This window comes from Nematolebias whitei, chromosome 5 (assembly GCF_014905685.2).
Source record: "Nematolebias whitei isolate Nwh7 chromosome 5, NemWhi1, whole genome shotgun sequence".
Lineage (NCBI taxonomy): Eukaryota > Metazoa > Chordata > Actinopteri > Cyprinodontiformes > Rivulidae > Nematolebias > Nematolebias whitei.
Window position 1 is genome coordinate 35,270,750 of NC_056502.1, and position 15,285 is coordinate 35,286,034.

Below are 15,285 nucleotides of genomic sequence, written 5' to 3' on the forward strand. Positions count from 1 at the left end.
TATATATGGAGGTGGCCATCTTGGATTTTAACTAGGCAACCCAATTTTCAAACTTTTTTTTTAACACATACACCAAAAAGGAAGTTGGCCCATTGCTTATTTGTCAAGTTATCATGCTCTCAACATTCACAGATGAAGGGATGGACAGACTGAGGGTAATTCCAATTCCCCCCAATTCACTCTGTGATGGGGAACAAAAGAAATGGCTAAAAAAAAAGGAAAAAAATAACGCTCAAAGAGACAGTTTTGGTTTTGACTTAAAATTAATTAATTCACTTCAATTTAAAAAAAGCAATGGTCTAAATGATCCAAAGGAGTAGAACCAAAGAAAGTAGAAAAACTGAAATTGAAAATAAAACTAGGTTTTTGTGAACCTTCAAAGGAAAGGGAGAAAAACACAAGGAATAATACAGTGAACTGTCTTGTTTATGATTTGAATGAATTCCATATCACCACCTTGAGAAGTTCACTGTATTATTCCTTGTGTTTTTCTCCCTTTCTTTTGAAGGTTCACGGATCTCCAAATCACCACAAATCCCTCAGGTTCATACCGTAACCAGTAAACTGGTATTATCACGTCTGTTTCCATACATGTCGGAATACAGGAAATTGATGTCAATACACAAGAATGTGTAATCCCATTCCTTACTGCCTCATGTCCGATGCATGAAACAACATTGTCTATGAAGTCATCGTTTAGGAATCCCAGAGGCCAAGGCAGTGAAAATTGTGACACATTTTAATTAAATCTTTCACTTTATGAATTGGCAATTGAAATTCCCATGTTAGAGCTCTTGTTCTCTCTTTCTAGTCTAATTTTATCGTCTGATTCTGCCCCTCGTTTCTGCACGTTTTTGTTTTTACTTTGTGAAGGCCACAAGTGTCAGCTTTGATGGGTCAAGCTCTTCCACTTGACATCATATACTGACGAAGGCTAATCTGAATTAGAAGTTAATCTAACAGAAGTACAATAATGCATTAAATGATTAAAAAAAAATAACTTGAGGTGACTTGAAAGTATTAGGCCAAAAGCAAGTAAAACTCAGAGTGATTTGACCTCACGGGTGTGAAATACATCTTGTTCACATAGTCACCATCAGTCTAAGTGCTGACTGGCTCTTTTTTGAGACAACCATTACAAGAAGTGTGACATAATTTGAATTATTGTATATACAAATCCACAGGCAGAACGTAAATGCATCTTCTCATGCAATGACAATATCATATCAATGAGAGCATCTTCAAGCATCAAAACATATCTTTGAAACTAAAAGGGGGGGGGGGGCCGAACGGACACGGGGGGGGGGGGGGGGGGGCGAACGGGGAGCGGGGGGGGGGGGGGGGGGCAGTGCTGTCAAAAACCAGTAGATGTCCCTGCACAGTTGAGAAGAAGTAGGCTTGTTACCTCACAAGGTTTGCAGGTTTCACTACAGTCACCAGCTGGCCCAGTCAATGTGTTTCTAAGTATCTGAAGGGTCCGACTGTTTCAGAGAACCAAAACTTGAAAGATAGGGTCAGGACTGAAAGGATGGGGTTTTTTTTTGTTTGTTTTATTTTATTGACCTAAACAAAAAAATGTACTGCATCCTGCAAAAACAAATATCCAACTTTATTTTTTGTGACCATTTATGAATGGACCACTGGGTCTGAGCTAGAATTGTGAAAATATTTATGTATAGATATATATAAATATTCAGTTATAATTGGACAGAACCAAACTTTATTTAAAGTATTTTTTAGAAAGACCCACTTTAAAAATTAGAGCTTAGAGCATAGTAAATCAAGACAGTGCCAATTGTACAAGTAAATGAAGTAGGGATGCACGATATTATCGGCATGGTATCGGAATCGGCCAACATTAGAGTTAAAGTTCAATATCGGACATTCCATCAAAATAACTCACCGATACAAAAGACGCTGTTTTTGTATGACAACTCTGAGACAAGGATGCCTGCAGCGGCAGCACAATGCAATGACGTCACGTGCGCCTACCTGATCTCACGGTGGAGAGGAAAATTCAAAATGTCAGTGGTGTGGAAGGTTTTTTTTTTTTTTTTTCCATTGGTGAGGATGTCAGATTTCAAAGATTTTTGGACTAGGTCGGAGATATTTTTCCGACGTAACCTGCTTACCCGAGTTACAAGCCGTCATTTCCGGCATCAATGAGAAGCTAATAGCCGATAGCACTTGGGTGAGTTTTACCACAGACATTTGGACGTCGTGTTAGCCCCGTTAGCATGATTAGTCTTACGGCACAATGGATAGACAAAAACTTTGAACTGAAAAAGTCTGTCCTTCATGCACAAGAGTGCAGAGGATCCCACACTGCAGCTAGGAAGCTGGAACAAGCCTCCACAAGTGAGACAGCATCACAGGTGACTAATGCTAATACATAATATTTAACACTTTTCATTTAATATAAGTTAAAGTGCGATGCATATCATATGGCTGCTACTGAATATACATCGCCAGCTCTTGCATCTGTTACATATTTTTGTAGCAAATAAGCCAAAATAAGAGGGCTATGTTCTGACAAAGGAAAGTATATAAAATATCTGTATCGGTTATCGGCCAAATGTTTTAACATATCGGCATAACCACTATCGGCTAAAAATCCAATATCGTGCATCCCTAAAATGAAGTAAACAACAAATGGAAGTGGAGCAGCAATTCACCTCTAGCATCCCATTAAATTAAATAATTATGAAATTCCATGTGCAAAAGAAACACTTGACTTGTGTCATATAAACAGTTTACACAAAATACAAATTGCAAAGAATATGTCTGAAAGCAAAATCAATAACTAAATGGTGAATGGGCTGCATTTAAGGTTTTCAGTTACAGACCACAAAACACACACAAGTCACTTTCACCCATTCCTACTCAAACTCACACATCCTTGCAGGTCAGGGGCAAATTGGGAGTTCAGTGTCTTGCCCAAGGACACTTTGGCATGTGGTGGGTGGAAGCCCAGATAAAACGGACAACCTTCAGATTGGCAGACAACCATTCTTCCTGCCCAACTACAGCAGCTGAAACAGTAATATAACTTAAAAAAAAAACACTTCAAGTTCAATATAAAAAAAAAGTCTTAACTAAATTATATTTTTTCCAAGTCAAATATCAGGTCAGCTACAAACATTTTCAGAAAAGCTTAGCTTTACTTCTTAACACAAGTTGTATACACGAAAAACTACCTGTCCATGAACGAGCACACCCCAACACACACACACACACACACACACACCTAACAACCATTTACAGTGCACATGCATGACTGCACCCAGCCCCACTTCAGCTTCGTCACTCAAGTCAATTACTTAAAAACACAATAAGGACTGTGGGCGCTCAGGTTCCAAGATCTAGGCCCCCCTTGTACATTTCTGTGATGGGATACTAATTCATTCTCAGAGGTTCTGCATAGCAGCAGCATGACACGACTCTTACATCTGGCAGTGGACGCCAAGATGGAAGCTGCGCCAACTCGCAGTGAAAGTTCCAGACCACGAGGAAGAGAGCAAGTTGGAAAAAGTAAAACTGAAGTGCGTTGTGCTTCCTGCTTTTCACTGCGCACCTCGTCGACTCCACCAGAAGTTGCTCCTTGTTATAGAGAATCCATTTAGCTCAGGAAGACCTGCGTCTTGATCTTGTTCAACTTTAAGAACATGAATGAGCACTTTCTGAAGAAACAAAATTAGTATTCATGTATACATTTATGTATACATTTTGTGTGTATTTGTACATGTATAATATGTATTCTTGTTTGAGGCGTCGTCTCCCTCTGTTTTCTGTCCGTTTTCTAAAAGTTTGGGATTTTAAGGCTATTTGAAAATTCTGAGCCCTTTAAAAGTATTTTACAGTACTGTACTGTATGTAGTACATACAGTACGAATAACCTTTATCTACAGACAAAACGGTATACGACATGTGCAAAAGTTTTAAAGCATACAGTCATGTCTTTACAAGAACAAGAAAAGCAGCAGCAGTATAAGAAAAATAAAAGCTCCAAACAGGAAAAGCACAATGTCAAGAGTCATAAGATGAACATGTTCTACAAGAACCTTAGTACCAATTCAACCACAGTAAAATTTAAAGGCAACTTTATAATGTCCCAAATGTTCACTTTCTGCTAAAAGTCAAAATTTATTGTGGGTAGAATATCTGAATTAAAGCAGAAAAAAAATCTTTTAACTGAAGTTTTTCTACACTTGGAGGTTACCCAGCCAGTTACCCAGAGCTTTTAGCTGGGGGGTTGTCAAATATATTTTTAAAAATTAAAGCACAGGAAGTCCTTTGGAGTAAAACTTTTTTTTTCTGCCAGACTGACAGATTTCTCCCCTAAAATGATTATTTCATTCAAAAGGATTATATTTACTGGATTTCAGCTCATGTAATCCTTTAAGATTATTTATTTTTCATATTTGATCATTTATCAAATTACATTCATCAGTTATCTCTTAGTATGGTTCTAAATATAATCAAGTTTAGCTCATCCAGACAGACACCTTGCTAATGTGATAATACCATGTAAAAATGTATTTATTTAGATATAAATGATCAACTACGAAAAGCTGAAACTGACTCAGAGAACTGAGTTTAGAGGGAAATTAAACAGAGACAATCATCTGGGTCATAAATGTCCATCTTTACCCTTGTTTTTTATTTTATTTTTTTCGAAACACTAAGACAGTAGAAACTGCCTCTCTCACCAAGAGAGAAACTCAACAAGCGGTGATGCATGTCTCTGTCGCTCAGACCTGGAGTTTGGTCACGTGCACAGGTTGCACATGTCTGTATGATGACAACGCACTGAACACACTAGCATTTAATAAAAGTTAGATTTTAGATACAGAAGACCCAGGAGGTCGGGGCATAGTGCGGGAGGATGGAGTGGAGGTGATGGTCATCAGTTGTCGTATCTCCCCGGCTTCAGTGAATTGGTCACTTGCAAGCACAGACGTTTAATAATTTATTATACGTTATCACATTCATGAAGGGGTGGGCAGTTATGTTAGGGTAGCGGGGTGTCGTCCTTGGCCTGCTGCAGGTGAGCTTTTACCTGTGGTTTCTCTCTGCTGCTTACACCTGGACTCACCGAGAATCAGACAGCACGACCCACCCTGCTCTGCTCTGATTGGCTCAAGCTGTGACTCTGGTTCTCCATTTGTTGAAAGTGGCATCAGTTAAATCCCTGCATCATTATTAGATTGGATGGCTTTAACAAGACCACAAAAAAAAAAAAAAAAAAAATCACTACTTCCCCCTCCTCATTTTTACAGATGACAAAAATCTGTCCTGGCCATGTTCAAAGTGATTAAGAACTTTAATCCATGGTATATTTTACATACAAATAGCCCATAGCAAAAATACTTTTCAGGGTACAAGACTATATTGTCTCCTCATGCCTTCACTCACCTGGTGAACTCGCTCCGCTATCTCTGACATGACCAATTCCTTCTTCACCCTCATTCTGGTTGTGTCCTCCTATTTCCCCATAATAGAGGGCGATGATCAGCTCTAAAATCCTGATGAACATGGGCAGCTGCTGGTCAGTAATGGACAGCTTCAGGCTTTCCACCATCGTGTGAATCTTAAAAGATATGAAATAGAAAATTAATAATGTATTCATGAAGATTGGTTTTTGGAACATTAAACAGTTTGGCATTAAATTAATAAAAGTATGAAGGCTAGAAAAATACAACAGAGTGAAGATCACATATGCTTTAGAACCTCACTGAAGGAAGTAAACTGAGAATTTAAACAGTTATAAAGATACCGATACTCAGAATGAAAAAATATAGAAAGTATTGTACTACATGGTGATTAGGTATATAACCAATTTAACTGTTGACTAAATTTAGACCTTAATGATAATCTGAATGCCTATATGAATACCTACTTTATTCATTATTAAATGTATAGAAATAACTGTGTATATCTACAATATGAAAGTTGGAGGTTAACCAATAAATGGTTGTCAAATAGCAAACATTATTTTAAGCTTACAAAACCAGATCTGTTCAACCATAAATCTGTACACCTTTATGTGTTGTAGAACTGGTCACTCCACCCATTTAAAACCATTCTCAGACTTCCTAAGCCAACACTGAAACACTAAGATGTTTAGCATGTTTCTACACAAAAAAAAAATGTATAGAATGAAAAACTCAAAAGCTTGTTGGTTTTTACAAATAAATTACATTTTGTCAGTTCGGTCAACATTTTCTGATTTGTACTTTTAAAGGTAACCATACAACAAATCTCTTCACAAAAACAAAGTAGCTCCAAATGAACTGAAATGCAAAGGAAACGTCGTTTGTTCAGACTCCACTGAGTAGCACTTTTATGTGAAACAGAACAAAACAAAACGGATGTAAAAAGTTAAAATGTCGAGCTCGATTCTTGTCGTTATGACTAAAATATGAAGTTACCTTGATGACAGATGGGATCTTGGAACTGATGTTTTCGTACGTAAAATGCAGTCGTGTTCTGAAGGAGCACTTGTATAACAAGGGATCCTGGTAAAAGTCAATCTTGCCGCTGGCATTTCTCTTGTCCAAGCACACGGTGCAATCTGAAAAGTTGATCACTTTTCTCAGAACTAGCTCTGAAGCTACAAAAAAAAAAGAATAAAATACAAAAGTTAATGTCAAATAACTTTAATAATAATCATTTGTGAACTATTTTTCATTTCCTAACCATTTCCCAATAAATAGATAATGTGTTTCTAATCCTACAACTGGTAGTAACATATACTTTCTTAAAATAGATCCTCACATTTGTAGTGGAATAAAACAAAAACTAAAAACAATTACAAACAAATGCCATTATGTCCACACCAAAGAAGACTTGGAACAACAATCATCATATTTAATGTGTTAAATTAGATATGCATAGCTGGATATTGTTAATGAGATAAATGAGTGAATCTGATGAAAAGCAATACTGGTTTCACAAAATATTATGAAAACATCCAATTTAGGTCAAGAAATTCTCGCCCACTGACCGTATAAGTTTTATGAAATTATTCTTCAGTGATATTAATCAGGTTGATTTATAAGGAATATGTCATGTTGAACAGCTTGGCTCAGGTGTGAGGAGACCAGGTGAAACATAATGTTCCTTGGAGGATACTTGCCAGTGAGCAGGTTTAGTTCACAAAGTCTTCCCATAGTGATACATTCCATTTTATTTTCCTCTCTTTCTAAAAAGGACAAGTCAAAAATTGTCTAAACTCAAAGTTACCTTCATCAAAGCTTTGTCCTTTCTGGAAAACCTCTTTAGACCAGACTATAGTAAGAGTCACCAGAACTGTAACATCAGCAATGTGCTGGTGAAGATTCTCAGTCATCCAGGACATGATGAATTCAAAAAAACTTTCAATACAAAAACAACTGGACTTTATTTTTCATTTAGTTTTATTTTAGTCTTCTGTTACAAATAAAGTCCAGTTGTTTTTGTATTGAACGTTTTTTGAATCAGCAATGTGTAAATAAATCTCATTTTCCTTTTTGAACTGATTGAACCTCTGTAGGTGGAGGACATAAAACCATTAGATTATCTACAGTCACTGATTAATCAATACTAGACAAAATTACAAAGAGCTTTTCGGAGTATTTTCTATCAAGTAAAAAGTACTTAAATAGGTTTATTAATGCTTGTCCAATACATTGGTTTTCTCTCGCTTTGAACAAACTTATAGGATTTAAATAGTTGTCTCTGTGTAATGACTAATTACCATTAAAAAGAAAAGTAATCGAATTACTCACCAGTGATGTCCATAAAGGCCCTCTCCCATAAATCATCCACTGTGTAGCACTCTGCTGAGGTTATGTTGACGGAAAGAACAATATCATCTTCAACATACTTGAGGATCAGGTTGTTGACCACAATGTTTACGTTGTTCACCACACGCCTAATCAGGCTCTGCACATAACCTACAAACAAAAAACAAACGGATTAAGAAATGTGAAATTAGACAATCAAAACAAATACTCCTTGAAAGAATGCATATCAGCGGCTGAGAAACATCTACACATGTTCACACACAACAACACAGAAAAGATGGTGAAACTGTTTTATATTCAGATGAGGTTCCATGTTTACCGAATATCAAAAATAAAAGCAGACTGACAGCTGTGTGGTGTAGCTAGCTTCACTTTAGTCATTAAGTGTTTATTAGCTTTGTAAAATAGGGCATGTTTAGCAAACTAATGCCATTTTAGGAGTTTTAGTTGGTTTACTTTTGTATTGTGAAATTACACAGGCATATGTGCAAGAGAATTGCTCTAAGTTTACCTGTGGTCATGAAGTCAACTTGGAAAAATGCAATTTATTATTTGCCTGATCTGACGTCACAGTCAGTCAAGTTGTTGCATAAAAGGCAACACAAATTAAGCAACTGTTGCACAACAGGTAAATCTAATTACTTATTGGCTCAAACATCACCATATCTTTTGTTGTTAAATAAATACGACAAAAAATCCTAACCAAGCTCATACATCAGTCACACCGAGCTAATATTTCTGATGTTTTAACAAATGGTGCGAAAGATACATCTTTGAAAAAGAGTGTGTTACAATTGTGTGGCCTGCAGTACTTTTTTCCTTTAGACTGGTAAATATCCAGTTTGGCCTTTGACGATGAAAGCAGGCTATTGAAAAATATTAACAGTGACATTAAACTGTTTAGAAATTTTATCTCAAATAATATAAATATCTGCTCCCTTATTTTACAAGTTTCTAAAACTGTGTGTGTGTGTGGGGGGGGGGGGGGGGGGTGTAAATATGAGAAAGTTCCAGGCCACTGGGCTAACTTTCAAATGATATTAATATCTAGCAGTGGTGAATTTATCAATACTAAAATCATAGATTTCCCAACACTATGTACAAGCTGGCTTAAAAATAAAATCCCACAATAAACCACATATAAAAATTTAAAAAAATCCAAGCTCTATTTAATATATTTAAGCATCATTACGTGAACATTTACACATCAAAGTATATAGTTTTATCTTGTAATTATTTAGGAGAAAAAAGTCCCTGGGTGCATTGCAAAGCTTGAGTATTAGTCTTACAAGGAATCAAAAAAGTATACACTATCAGAACAAACAAGGACCCAGTCTGGCAAACAAAAAGGAAGTTTTCACTTCAGACCTTACTTCAAAAATCAAATGTAATGTTAATTTTGTGGCGAAATTAAAAAGGAGAGAAAAACGGTCTCGACTGACTTGACTCATAAAACTAAAAGAGGGATTCTGTACCGGTAGAAGTACCTTCTCATCAGAAACATTTTATAAGAAGCAAGATCTTAACAAAAAGATCTTAATATATCACAGAGCTGGGAGTTTCAACCACAAAGTATGAAAATATACACTAATAATTCTCTCAACCACAAGGCCAATCACATTTTTCATCCCTCCCTTTTAATGTTCAGCTCAGCAGTTACAAGTTAAGACTATATAAACCTATACTGCTTTTGATTCATTTCTAAACCAAATGTTTGTCTTCCTGCATCTGCATGCCTGGCTTAAAGAATAACAATCAATAATTAGGCAGAGCTAAAATGCGCTGTTGACAGAAACATTCATATGAATAGCTTTACTGTTCTGTCTCTTGTACACAGGCTTATTACATATTGGTACAATCCAATTAACAAAACTCCTCGTGAGTTTTCTGCCTGACCAAACACGGAGACAGCAAGAAGCAGAATCAACTCAACTTATAAACACGCTTCCTGTAACATTAATGCATGGTGCAGGCAGGTGTGGACCTCAGTCTGTGTCCGTGTGTACGTGTGTGTGTCCCTGTGTGTGTGTGAGTGTGTGTGTGTGTGTGTCTGGGGTCAATCAAAAAGCTGCTCTTGCCTCAGCAGCCTGGCCAGTAAACCCACACTTTACCCCCTGCTACGTCCCACTCTGGATCCAATTTACTCATTTTACAGCGTCTTTCTTTCCCTTTTACACCTTCTGATATTTGTTATGCCTTCTGTTGCTGTGCAGTCGTACTCTTTGCAAACCGTCAAGCAGTTCCAAACTTCTGTAAACAATTGACAAAACCAGCACCTGTGATAGACCCACAGACAAAATACAACTATAAACATTTCAAGCCTAAAATGACGAGGAAAACTTGTTCTTTTGAGGGATTCATAGAGTCCAAAAGTTTTTCTGTTGAGAGTTGCAAAAAAACACATTTTTCTTGTCTCTGTAAATGTTAAAGCACTACTGAAACAATCAGGCACGGAGCAAAAAATAAAAACTAAACAGACAATAAGACAAAATGTCTACTGTAAATAGGTTTATTATGGAGTTGTTTTTAAAAAAGAGTTAATGAAAGAACGGTCTTTTCAAGACCTTTTCAAGACAAGGGCAAAGGAAGTACAATAGTTTAACACATAATGATGATGGCCTCGCAACTAACAAAAACCTTTCTTATACTAGGTGCAGACATGATGCCTCTGTAAATCACTGTCTTCAGAGACAAAAACTCTTAAGTGCAACAAAATTAATATTTTAGGAACATTTTTTATTAATTGTTGCTATGAATAAATGAACCCAATAATGTGGTACCCATTGGTGCCTAAATTAGCCATGTCTGATACCAGTTTAAGCTTATTGATCATGTCTTAGAAATATTTGATAACATTTCTAGATCACCTATAATGTAAAAAATAAACTGAACTCAAATATTGCAACCCTCAAAATAAACTTGAGTTTCTACTGCTCAGATTCTCACCAACAGTAAAACAACATACTACATTCCAAGTATCCCAAAATTTAGACTGGAATTTAAAAATGTTACATAAAAATGAAGCACTTTTCCATGCTAGCGGTTGAGTTTTTCCTGGTTAATTTGTATGTTTATGTTTTACAAGCGTTGTATGGTATGTGTGAAACTGCAAGTGAACCATCACAATAAAAAGTTGTCTAATAAGATGTTAGTTCCACAGTAAATGATGTTTTCTGCAGTTATGTAAAAAATGAGTTGCAAGGATTAATGTTCTCCATGTACTGAACTACAGATTAGAAATGTCTTGAAGCAATTCAGACTATTATGGTGCTGTCTTAGATGTTAAAGACTAAATCAATAAAGCAACATTTAAACTGTCTTAACAGGTTTATAGCTTCTCTCCAAACATGGGGAAAAAAAGTGTTTGTATTTAATACAAAACTACAAAATCAGCATTTAAAGAGTGATAACCTACAAAAGGAAAAATAAAAAATAGAAAACCCGCCAAATAAAATTTGTATTCATATCAAAAGAAAGTAGTCTAAAATATAGTGATGTACACTGATGTCTTTAATTTTAGAACACAACCTTGAAATACAATAAAAACTTTTGACATATTTGCCATGTATCTTATTCTAACAAAAATATCCTCTGTCTGAGTCATAGCAGGTTAGTTTTACCTAATCTACCTTTTAACCTCTAGTTTTTAATGAGAAAGTCTGGGATTACAGCATTCATGTTTCCTTGGTATTAATGAGCTGCTTCAACCTCCGACCCCTCAGTTGTCTGGATAGCCTGTACTGGGTTAAAACAGGGACCGCTGTTGGAACAGTGTCACATACGCACACAAATGAACAGATACACTAAAAGGATAAACAAAGTGATGTATTGACACACGCACACACCACTTTAGGTATCTTGAAGGCAGACACCATGGGAGATGCTAGGGTGTGGGGCAGCCTGCTTTAACAGCTGGGGAGAGATATTATCTCATAACATCAGGTCGTGAAATGGATCCTCCCCTGACAAAACCAGCCAAGAGAGTAACTTCCTAGATTTAAGCTTACTAGAGGTCTGAGAGTTGACCTTTGGATGGTACACTGACTTAACTCTTATAGCTTGGGGCTCATTGTTTTCCAAACTGACTTGTTATAACCTTATATCCAGAGGTTTCATTTGCCTGTTTTTCTTTCTCACTTCTCCATTTCTTTAATCACCAAGTCTACAATTAATACAAAACCTTCAAATGGTTTGATTTTTCTTCCAGTGTTACATTTTTCCAATATTAAGTGGTTGGTCAATATTTTATCCGAGTTACTAGGACTTTAGAGCTTTTTATATGTATGAAAATCCTTACAGCTCAATGAAACAGATTAATTTCTCCTTGAAGAATGGTTCACTTAAAATAATTATCTAGTGAATATCTGTAGTGTATGCCTTTATGATAGAATAAAATAGGAAGAAGAACCAATTTGTTGTTTGTTTAAAAAAAGATATGCCGGAATAAATTAATACCGTAGATTGGTTGGCATCAGTAAAGAGAATTTCTGAAGAATAGTCACATTTAAAACTAATAACCCTAACCAGACTCAGCATGGAGAACAAAAACAAGGGTGAGGGCTGTCTGAAAAACAGAAGATTGTCTATATAGATGCTAAAACATAAGGGCTACAAGACCATCGCCAAGCTGCTTTATGTTCCTCTGACCATGATATAGCCGATAAAAAGTGTAAAAATTCATTGGTCAGCCTTCCAGGAGTTGGACACAAGAGGAATAGCAACCCCAGGTTGATCAGATGGATAGATTGGACGGTAGATAAAGAGCCAAGGAAACCATTTAAAACCATTCCAGCCAAACCACAAGGTCATGGTAAATCACTTTAACTGCACCACCAATCACAAGTTAAATCATAATATGCTCCATGGAAGATCAAGGAGGGGTCCACTATTGACAAAAATAAATAAACCAGATTGGAATTTGCCAAAATGCATGTTGACAAGCCACAAACCTTCTGGGAGAATTCTCTTCAGAGTGATGAGACAAAACTGAATCTTTTTGGCAAGCTGCATTAGCTCCGTGTTTACAGAAGAAAAAAAATGAAACTTTCAAAGAACATAATTTCTGTGAAATGTGGAGGAGGTTCAGTTTTGTTTTGGAGCTGCTTTGATGCATCTGGCGCAGAGAGCCTAGAATCTGTACAGGGCACAAATAATTCTCAAGACTACCGAGGCATCCTGGAGCAAAACACTGCCTAGTATCAGAAAGCCCAGCCTCAGTCACAGGCCATGCGTCTTTCAAAAGGATAATGACCCAAAGATGCTTAAAGCACTCAAGAATAGCTGAGAAATAAAAGCTTAACACTAGTGGTGTAACAGTACATGAAGGTGTATTGAACCGTCTCGGTACAGCATGTTCGGTTCACGTGTGTACCATTTCGGTTATTTTTTCTCTCAATAAATTTTATTAATGAGAGATTATGCGTCGTAAAACTAAAGTTCCTAAGCTTGTTTCAGCACGGCGCTATTATCTTGCAGCACGCATAGCATTAGCAGCCTAGCATCTCGTTCCTGTTTGGGAACATTATGGCTTTCTTGTTAAAAGACAAGTGTAAATCCAAAGCTGTGTGTCGAGGTTGTTTCATGGAGATTGGATCTGCAGCAGGCAACATGTCTAACTTGTTAACGCACTTGAAACGACATCATCCGAATATGAACGTAGTTTGGTGCAAACACCGATAACGGCAGCATATAAACAACCTTTATCAGGTAATTCAGATCAGTCCAAAGCAATAACACAAGCTGTAGGAGTTTTTAAAGCTATGCATCTACTTCCAAATGTTGATGATGCGCTGGTTTTAAGCATATGATTAAAGACTTGAGCTCCGCTGCCTACGACATCCCATCACTTCAACCACAAAGTTGTAGCAGCACTTTATGAAAAAGCTAAAACTGATATTGTCAACAAGCCCAACCCCAAATTTTTAAAGCCCTGCCACATCGATGATAAGCGAGCGAGAATATTCAACCACCTCATATGATGACTGCAAGAAGAGGTATTGTTATTGTATTATTGTGATCTAATTGACTCAATTTTTTATATCCGTGTTATTTGCAGTCTGAGGATGTCAACGAAGATAGCAGCCGAGTCTTCTTCATCCACCAGATCACCTCCAGTAAGAAGTCTGTAATGACTAAACTTGTTTACTTGGCATATTTTCAAAATAAACATTTTGTAAGTCTTTATTTTGGCCTTTTTTGTAGCAAAATATTTACTGAACTGAGCCCTCCTTGAAACTGAACCAAACAGAAATGTGAGTTTAGCGTACGTTACACCCCTACTCAACACTGGACTGTTCTAAACTGGCCCTCCATGAGCAAAGACCTTAAACCTACCAAACATCTATGAGATTGCCTGAAAAATGAAATGTGGAGACATCATCCCTAAAAACCTGATACAGCTTGTGGAGTGTGCTCAGAAAGTTTGGGACAACATTAACATAGCAAATGCAGACAGAATGTACACTGGCAAAAACAAAAGCACAATTCTGCTCATTTTTAATATTTTCCACTATGTAAACAACTCACAGACAATAACCACTCCGTTTGGGAATTGGGCTAAGATAGTAAATATAACATTTTGTAGAGTAGATCATTTGTAGCCAGTTTACTCTGGTGATTACTCTCCTAGCAAGCCAAAACAGCGTCATTGAGTCCAAAGACAACACTCACCTGGGGGAAGGTCCGGGTCACTAGGGGCTGCCTGTTGGATGCGACGGGGCTTGGCTGAAAGCTTGGAGCTGTCTGAGATACTGCGATTGGTAGAGCTAGAGCCACTGTCATGATCATCCTGACAAAATAAAAAGGAACAACAACAAAAAAACCAAGGTCAAAAGATAAGATGAAGAGGTCAACACATTACACAGAACAAAAAAAATGGTGTATTTAGATACACAGATGAATACTTAATGAAATATGAAACTATAAGTGATAAACTGCATGTCAAAAAGTTATATAAACTGTAAGTTTAGTTAAATTACTTAGACTAATCTTATAGTTTACTGAAGTTTCAAAAGTTGCACACAGCTTGTACTAATTAGTGTTTGTCAGCTGTTAAATATCTAAAAATCTAAATCTAAAAAAAATATAAATTTTTCCCCATTTTGTTGTTTTGAAATGTAAAAATTTAGTTTCCTTGTATACCATGTACTCAGTCTCAATTTAACATGAAATATAGAAAGAATTTTAACATTTGCCACAAAATGGGAGATTTAAATTATATGCAAAACTACAAAAATACTTGTAATTAAAAAGAAATTTAACTTGCTTTTGTTTTTTGCATTTGTTTTTACATTACTTGTAGTACTTTTAAGACATAACAGATTACAGATTTTTAAAAAATCTGACTAGCAGTTTCTCAAACTGGTGTCTGTCTATTGGGAATTAGTGTATTAGAAATGTACTGATAACAGTCTAAAAAAGTTAAATCTGGTCCTCTGGACATTCAAAAAAAAACAAAACAAAGCAAATCAACAAAAAATGTAGAAACGTTTCGTCTCTC

At 36.4% G+C, this 15,285-nt stretch overlaps 1 protein-coding gene across 1 annotated transcript in view; it reads right to left on the bottom strand.

Annotated features, from left to right (window-relative positions):
• The window catches only part of LOC119410392 (vacuolar protein sorting-associated protein 13B), a 98,388-nt gene that overhangs the window by 71,069 nt on the left and 12,034 nt on the right, over positions 1-15,285 (bottom strand). Inside the window, exons 2-5 of the mRNA XM_037677303.1 lie at positions 14,457-14,574; positions 7,770-7,937; positions 6,432-6,613; positions 5,416-5,590 (exon numbers count right to left, since the gene is read on the bottom strand). Coding sequence (XP_037533231.1) covers positions 5,416-5,590; positions 6,432-6,613; positions 7,770-7,937; positions 14,457-14,574 — 643 coding nt within the window. The remainder of the gene's footprint in view (positions 1-5,415; positions 5,591-6,431; positions 6,614-7,769; positions 7,938-14,456; positions 14,575-15,285) is intronic.